Source organism: Panicum hallii, chromosome 7, assembly GCF_002211085.1.
Source record: "Panicum hallii strain FIL2 chromosome 7, PHallii_v3.1, whole genome shotgun sequence".
Taxonomy (NCBI): domain Eukaryota; kingdom Viridiplantae; phylum Streptophyta; class Magnoliopsida; order Poales; family Poaceae; genus Panicum; species Panicum hallii.
Genome location: NC_038048.1, coordinates 28,686,855 through 28,695,836, shown reverse-complemented (window position 1 = coordinate 28,695,836; position 8,982 = coordinate 28,686,855). Strand labels below are relative to the sequence as shown.

At 51.2% G+C, this 8,982-nt stretch overlaps 1 protein-coding gene across 1 annotated transcript; it reads left to right on the top strand.

Annotated features, from left to right (window-relative positions):
- Positions 1 to 4,981: 4,981 nt before the first annotated feature.
- On the top strand, positions 4,982 to 6,845 carry LOC112901338 (7-deoxyloganetin glucosyltransferase-like). The gene has a single exon (XM_025970232.1). The coding sequence runs from the start codon at positions 5,118 to 5,120 to the stop codon at positions 6,594 to 6,596; it is 1,479 nt and encodes a 492-aa protein (XP_025826017.1). The 5' UTR covers positions 4,982 to 5,117; the 3' UTR covers positions 6,597 to 6,845.
- The last annotated feature ends 2,137 nt before the right edge of the window (positions 6,846 to 8,982 follow it).

Genomic DNA, 8,982 nt, shown 5'->3' with positions numbered 1-8,982 from the left:
GAGTCCGTTCATGTTTCAGCGTGTCGAGCTCTCTCTGAAGATAGCAGTTCTTCATTATCTCCTCGGATATGCGCTTGTCTTTGGCAGCAAGTTCTTGGTGACCACTCACAACAGCTTTCAGCTTATCGGATTTCTTCTCCGATTGAGTGATCACGTTCTGCATAGGGGGTGAGATTAAAAACAGGTCATTCGACAACGACTACAAGCAGAGGAGTTGTCACGACTTACCATGGCATAGTCGTACAGTTCCTTGTATGTTTGCTCGAAGGTCTTTTTATTGCTGGCCGTCAGCAGCGGATCGTCAAATCAGTTCCATGGGGATATGGTTCTTGTACCCGTGCCCCATCATCAGCAGCTCCCTAGGGGTCGCGGCCTCCGCGGCTTCTTCAGGAGGCGATTGTTCAGCACCTACAAGACAGGAGGCATTCAGCACATAACGCCGGGGGTCTTAGCAACCAGCCCGGGGCGGTCAGCCGCTTACCTGTGCCATCTGCAGGAGCGGCATCAGGGGCCTCAACTTGTTCCTCGCCACCAGCTCTGGCTTCGCCTTGTTGGAGCTCGGGAGGCGGCAAGTCGGGCAGCGCCGCGTCTGCCTCGGGGGCTGGCTCTATGGGCGTTGCCCCTTCCGGGGCTGATGGCTCGGGCGCTGGAGTTGTCGTGGCTGGCTCCGTGGGCGTGGACTCCCTTGGGGATGATGGCTCAGGGGCTGGAGTCGTCGAGGCTAGTTTTGACTTGGGTGGAGTGGCGCTTGCAGACCTAACAAAGCCGATTCAGTTATATCATCACACAAGTCAAAAAAAGCAGAATGTTTACTATGCTACAAGATGCAAGCTTACAGAGTCAATTTCTTCATAACGACCTTCTTCACTCGTATGGCCCGTCGCGGGGTGGTCGTCGCCGGCGACGGGGTCACACCAGCCGATGGCGCGGTGCCCGCCACGGCAATGGTCACGGTTGCAGCTGATGCTGGTTCTGTTCCCACTTCTTCGAGCTCGGTCCTGGGTGGAGAAGCGGAAGGACTACAACTGGATACCGTCAGTGTGCAATCATATTAATGTTTGGTGATTCAACAAGGGCAGCAAGTTCATACCTGGAAGATTCGACTACTTGTGCTTTCCGCTTGCGCGTCACCCGGCGACCCTGCGGGACCTGAGGCAGAGTTTTGGTCAACTCCATGGCTGGTCCGGGGGAGTTGTCCCTCCTCGCCTCCCCCTCGGCTTCCTTCTCTGCCAGGGGGCTCCCGTCCTCTGTGGACTCGCTGCTGTGCAGAGCCTGGGCTATCCGAGCCCTCTTTGCTTCAACAGCGGCGCTGGGGAGGAGGTGGTCTGGCCGAGGGATGTCGGGTTGCGGCGGGTAGCTGCGGTACAGTTCTGTGTGCCCTTGCAGAAGGTTTTCAGTTAGTAGCGGCGGAACAGAGTCTGTTTCCAACAAAAAGTAGTCGAATACTCACCGGTTTCGGAGGATTTTGTGCGGAAAACAATCCTGGGACGTAGGGGACGGTGTCCACGTCCAGCAGCACCCCCTAACTCGGAGGAGTGCGGCGTCATCTGACAGCTCTTCTGCGCACAGGCGAGACGGATCCTCAACGCCCGTGTACTCGAATCTAAGGTTGTGGCGCTGTTGGATTGGCTGGACTCGACATTTGAAAAAGGAGAACATGATGGACGCGCCAGTCACTCCTATCAGCTTATGAGCTTCTATGGTTTCTAACAATTCCTCGACTTGGTCCATGTCCCCCCTAGACAACTCGATATTCCACTCCGGCCTCACAACAGGTGGATTGTTCGACTTTTCTGGGAGTTGGGGGGCATGATTTTCGATATAAAACCAGTGGTTTTTCCACCCGCGAATGTTGGAGGGGAATTTATATGCAAGGTATTTGTTGCCGGCTTGCTGTCGCAGTTGGATACCGGCGCCCCCTGCAACTGATGGATTCTTTGAGGTGGGCTGTGGTTTGACTCGGAAAAGGAAGCGGAACAGATCCCAGTGGGGTTCAATTCCAAGAAAAGCTTCGCAAAAATGAATAAAGATGGAAATATGGCAAATGGAGTTCGGGTTGAGGTGATGGAGCTCAAGCCCGTAATAGTAAAGGAGGCTACGGAAAAAAGAACAAGAGGGGAGGGCCAGACCCCGTTCGGCAAAATGGTAAAATGTGACGATTTCGTCAACATTTTTCATGGGGAAAGGTTCGCGGAACGAGGAGCGCCAATTGATAAGATTCTTATCTTGGAGTAATCCCTCGGAAACTAGCTTATTCAGATCGTTGAGGGAGCACTTACTGTGGGTCCATTCCCCGGTCGGTGGCTGCGCCTCTTTCTTCTTCCCCTCTTTCTCCAATTTCTTGGGCGCCCATCTCCAGATCCGCTTGCCACGAGTTTCTCAGGGGCTGCGGAGAGAGGGGCGGGGATATCTGGGGGATGGGGATTTCTTCGGGAGGATGAAGGCGGCGCGCGGCTCTATTTGGGGATTTTTTGGCAGTTCTTGGCGGACCGCAGATTGGAAGCACAGTGTTTGCTTGGCGTTACCACGGGGTTAAATAACCAGCGGTTGGGGAAAAGTTTTACTATTTTGACGTTGAAAGGTCGTTTCCAGAAATATTTGGAAGATGAGGGATCATTTGGTGGATTTTTCAGATAATATATTCGATTAATCATTTTTTCAGAGTTAATTGTCCTGAAAAGTGGGGTTTTTTGAATTTCAGATCTAACTTCCATCATTTGTACCATCGTCCAGGTAATTTACCGTGTGGGCGTTTTTGCACTGTATGCCACGACTTTTGGATCCTTATCTCCAAATTTGGGGGATTTGGATTCAAGGCTCGAGGGCTGCGGGGTACGTAGCATCGACTACTTATTTTTTCAAATTTATTTGAAAAAGTAAGTAAGGAGGATTCAAGACTAATACGACCCTCAGCCTGATTCTCCGATTCAACCTAAGGCTCGGGGGCTACTCCATATAGAGTGCGATTTTTCAATCGCACACCATATTAAAAATATAATTCGGGGCATGAGCACCTCATAGCTTCATGCAGCCAAGTAAGTACTCGAAGAAGAACTTTAGGACGGAGCTTCGAAAGAAGCCGAAGACTACTTCCAAAATACTCGATAAGCCTGTAGTACTCAGCTACGAAGAGCTCGGGGGCTTGTCAGACCCGGGGCCACGGGACTGTGTACATAACGTAGTTTAAAAGAGGTTTAAGAGATTAAGTCCGTCTTATCTCTTATTTATCTCATTTATCTCTTATTTTAAGTAGGAGATAGAGCTAATCGATACAGATGGAATCTACTCGAGATATGTTCTGGTGCGATTCTTTAGCTGGTGTTGGTTAGTATTCTTGTAACCCTGGCATCTCGGATATATAAGGGAGGATAGGGACCCTCTCAAAACAAGATCTCCAGATCATTCTACACCAAAGGCAATACAAATCACCATACAGGACGTAGGGTATTACGTATCTTGCGGCCCGAACCTGTCTAAGTTTTGTGTTCCTTGCACCTTCGAGTTCTTAATCTCGTCATCTCCTCACCTAAACTTACCACCTTAGGTATACCAGTGGGTTGCGGGCGAGCGGCAACCACGGGGAGGACGCGGGCGCTGACGGGAGGGGAGGGGGAGAGTACCTGCGTCTGGATCGTCGGTGGTGGTGCGGGTGCTTGTCGGTGCGCGTGCTGGCAGAGGACGAGCCTCTGCAAGGGGCGGCGGGCGGCGGCGGCCTTGGGAGAAGGGATGGACGATGGCCTGGGGGCCTTTTTGACCTGACCAGGCGGACCTGTTTGTTTGTTGTTGCCACTGGACCCAGCCCAGCCCAACCCAAAACCTCCATAGGCCGGATGTGGTGCCGGCCCATGAGAGTACAGCGAGTGACATTTGCTGGGCGTACTCCGTAGCAAATTGTTGGGCCACTTGCGTGGTTGGTGCACTGCCGACAAGGCGAGTTCTGTATCTGATCAAGAGATCCGTTCACGTCACTGTGTCAGTCAGTACCAGACCCTCGGCTGGTTCTAGCAGAAAGAGCCGGAAAAAAAAAACGAATGCCTTTACCATTGTCACCACGCACCTCCAGTATCCCGGACCACGCATGCATTTTCCACGGCCGGCGTCACGTAGCAACTATAGATTATTATACTAACAACCAAGCACAAAGCAGGAGGGAGGCCAGGGCTCGCACGTCGCGGCGGCGCTGCGCTCACGGCCGGCCAGCAGCCAGCCACGTCGCGGGCGACGGCGACGGCGATGCACGATGGTCCGCACCACACAGATTAAGGGCGAAAAACGCACGCCGATGCGGTAGCTGCGCGGCGCGGCGCTCGTGCCTGACTAAGCATGGACAAAATTTTGGGGATAAATTTAGGTTTCAATATTGGACCATTACATTTTTATTATATCATTATTATTTTTAACGTTATAGAAGTAAAACCTACTTTTCATTAGGTCAGCATCTTTGATAGAAACATGCATAACACGCTCATCTAACTAGTCAATTTAAAGGCGGCCCTCGAGCTGAAAGCTTGCATACAACAACTCACGAGTAACCACTAATAATCTATGTATCTATTTTATTTTATTTATGAAGTGTACTTCGCTAAGATATGGGACGATCAAAGTAAAAAGAATCTGACAATAACCGCCAAGATTTTATTTTATTTTTATCTATGCAATTGGAGAGAACAAGATGCATGCTTGGAGCGCCCACCTTGAATGAGAAGATCCAGAGATGACGACGGCCGACCCACATGCATTGTAGGGATCCCAACAGATAATGCGCCGCACGCAAACAAAATCGTCACAGCGCGGCGTCCAGCACCACACACCGCCACGGATCTCCTGCTCACCGGCGACGGCGACGATGACCTACTGCAATAATGCAGCCTGCAAGTGACCTCGCTCGCGATCCCGCCGTGCATCGATCGCCGCCACCCATTCCCCGGCGAGGCGGCGATCCACGCCCAACACGGCGTCTACCAACACCTCGCCAACACGCCTCTCCCCCTATATATAGCAATGGCGGCAGGAACTCATCAAATGGGACACGAACAACGTAGCCACTCCACCACTCCGAGCAAATAAAGCGGCCACACCTTCTAGCTACCTACTGAGCCAGCACCCAGCCACCAGCCATGGGGTCGCTGCCGCCGGCGGAGGGGGAGGGGCGCCGCCGGCAGCCGCCGCCGCACGCGGTGATGATCCCGTACCCGGCGCAGGGCCACGTCACGCCCATGCTGCAGCTGGCCAAGCTCCTCCACGCGCGGGGCTTCCACGTCACCTTCGTCAACAACGAGTTCAACCACCGCCGCCACCTCCACGCGCGGGGGCCAGCCGCGCTCGACGGCGCCCCCGGGTTCCGCTTCGCCTCCATCGACGACGGCCTCCCGCGCTGCGACGCCGACGCCACCCAGGACATCCCGGCGCTCTGCCGCTCCACCATGACCACCTGCCTGCCCCGCTTCAAGGACCTCGTCGCCAGGCTCGACGCCGAGGCCGACCGCGACGGCCGCCCGCGCGTCACCTGCGTCGTCGCCGACAGCACCATGACGTTCGCGCTCCGCGCCGCGCGGGAGCTCGGCCTCCGCGCCGCCACGCTCTGGACCGCCAGCGCCTGCGGCTTCATCACCTACTACCACTACCGCCACCTCGTCGACCGCGGCCTCGTCCCGCTCAGGGACGAGGCGCAGCTCGCCGACGGCTACCTCGACACCGTCGTCGACTGGGTCCTCGGCGCGCCCGCGGACCTGCGCCTCCGCGACTTCCCCAGCTTCGTGCGCACCACGGACCCCGACGACGTCATGCTCAACTTCTTCATCCACGAGACCGCCGGCATGTCGCAGGCGTCGGCGGTCGTCATCAACACCTTCGACGAGCTCGACGCCGCGCTGCTCGACGCCATGGCCAAGCTCCTGCCGCCCGTCTACACCGTGGGCCCGCTCCCGCTGACGGTGCGGAACAACGTGCCGGCGGACAGCCCCGTCGCCGCCATCGGGTCCAACCTGTGGAAGGAGCAGGACGCGCCGCTCCGGTGGCTGGACGCCCGCCCGCCGCGCTCCGTCGTGTACGTCAACTTCGGGAGCATCACGGTGATGTCGAACGAGCAGCTGGCCGAGTTCGCGTGGGGCCTCGCCAACACCGGCTACACCTTCCTCTGGAACGTGCGCCCGGACCTCGTCAAGGGCAACTCCGCCGGGCTGCCGCCGGAGTTCGCGGAGGCCACGGAGGGCCGGAGCATGCTGTCGACGTGGTGCCCGCAGGCGGCGGTGCTGGAGCACGAGGCCGTGGGGGTGTTCCTCACGCACTCGGGGTGGAACTCCACGCTGGAGAGCATCTGCGGCGGCGTGCCCATGGTGTGCTGGCCCTTCTTCGCCGAGCAGCAGACTAACTGCCGCTACAAGTGCACCGAGTGGGGCATCGGGATGGAGATCGGCGGCGACGTCAAGCGCGCCGAGGTGGAGGCGCTCATCCGGGAGGCCATGGAGGGGGAGAAGGGGAGGGAGATGCGCCGCCGCGCGGCCGAGCTCAGGGAGAGCGCCGTGGCGGCGGCGAGGCCCGGCGGACGGTCCATGCGCAACGTCGACAGGCTCATCGACGAGGTGCTCCTAGCTTGAACACAAGTTGCCCTGTGTTCGTTGGCGTCTTGTTGCTTGGCGGCTGCCGCTACAGCTTGATCTCCAATCTTTGTGATCTGAATGCGATAGTCTTTTGATATCAGTTGGAGATGATAGTGATATAAATCACTTCAGTTAAATTCGGGTTCTTTTTGGCTCGAATTTATACGGAGTTTTATGTGCTTGTGCTCTTCATGCAAATCTATCTAGTTTCTTGTATAATTATTAAAGAAAGTGTTTTGGATCCTATCTGGAATCATCCATACTAATTTTTTGGCATTCATCATGGATTGGTATTATATTTAATTTGGTACTGAATTAAGGGTGCAATTGGTGCTGAGAAACAGAGTATGGTGAGGTAGCTTGACAACAATTACAAAACCGAATTTGGCGCGCATTTTTGCATTCCTCGTAGTTGATGGTACAGGGTAGTGGATTCGTAGTTGGAAAAGAGATGCAAAAGCATAACCTTAACATAGATGTTCCGAGTTCCTCCTGGACTCAAACTTGTGCATCCATCTTGAAACTGAATCGGAGCGACTCGCAGTATTATGGTTTGAAATTGAATGAGGACGGCATGACTTTGTTGGTTTCGGCATTTCTAAAACTCAACTCTTTCTTCCATGAAATATAAAAAAAAACTCTTTCTTCCATGAAGCATAAGCCATATTCATTATTTGCTTCCCACCCACAGGATCCACAACATGTGTCAATTAACACAAACTCTTTGTAGAATTCCAATGGTTTTAAGCCTATAAAAGCTTTTATCAAACAATGGCTATAAAAGTGACTTATTTTGAAGAAATATTTTGTCCACTTAAAAATAGGTGGCCAAAATACATTTTCAAGGTACCGGGACCCACCTATGAGATCGAATCTTCCGATATCGGATCTTGTACTTGCAGAAAGGACTGCCCTTCTAGATGTGTTCAAACTTTCCCCACATATCAAGGCATTTACTCGTCGGATCTTCTACTTGTGAAAGGACCTGTTTTGTTGATATGCTATGTGTTTTTTCGTGGTGATATACATGGCTTGCATCTTGTTGTAGTTGGATTGATATTTTGAGTCAAAGTTCTCTACTTTTGACCTAGACGATAGACAAACTACTCCAATTTCCGCACAATCCGAGGTCATGTTCATGAACCTTACTCCTCGGAGTCCAACACTTTTGATCGAACATGCTCTCAGCAGACGACACATGTGGTGATGCAACAGAGTTGCCAACCTTGACTGCAACCTCAGTCCAATAACCTTCAAGCTACTCTAGCGATGAGCTAGCTAACAATTAACTTTTGTTTTCGCCAAAGTTATGAAAGGGTCTAAGACGGATTAAAACGAGCTAGCTAGTGACAAACACGTGGCACTAAAAGTTCAACTTTCTGCATCTCTCTTCTCTCTCTCTCTCTCATTTGAACGGGCAATTGCTTTCCAAGCTAGTCTCGTGTTAGTATCCACTACTTGAAACCGTTTTTTCCCGTGCGTGTCCAATTTTCGTGAGAGTTTTTCGGGAAACGCACGGAGAATTCATATTTTCTTGTCGGTTGTGAAGAAACTCACAGGGAAATAACCGAACGCGCAGGGAATTCATATTTTCTTGTCAGTTGTGAAAAAACTCACAAATTACTTATTTTCCTGTTGGTTAGATAAAACACACATGGAAATTACTCATTTTCGTGTGCGTTAGATAAAAACCAAGGTCCTTCCGTTCCTCAATGCGGATTTGACCCACTGAGCTATTGCCATGTTTGTGAATCTTAGGGGAACATTACATTATATAAAATATTTATTACTAGATGGATTCGGATGAATAACAAATGTATAGTTCATCTTTCTCCTTTTAGTTTGAAATTAAAACTTGTATCTAGTATTCTCCCTCATATGAACTCCAAATTCAATGGTTTTTTCCTAATTTTTTCTAAAATCACGTTCTTTCATTTAATGTTATTTATTTGTATGGTAATTGCTGTTATTTTGGATTTTTACATATGTCTTATTTTTTCCACCCAAATAGAGAATAGAAAAATATATTTTTACATAAAATTAGTGATGTAACTTCATATTTTCTAATATGACGGTAATGTAAGGTTGTGTTTAAATTTGAGGTTCAAATTTGATATCTTAATAATTAAGCTATATTTGTATGATAAGTTGCACAATGTGTCCTAAATGGACCATTCTGTGCACGATTCAGATTTGAATTATTGTTTCTTGAAAATCATGTCGAGCAATGAATAGTTACCATGTCAGCATGACATAGACATGGGTTAATGAAATTTTCTGTCTGAAAATAAGAGTGATAGAAAAAATGAGAATTATTCTGGCGGTTGTTAGATGACAGGAAAATCTGTTTTCTGACGGCAGATAGATAATTTCCTATCGGGTT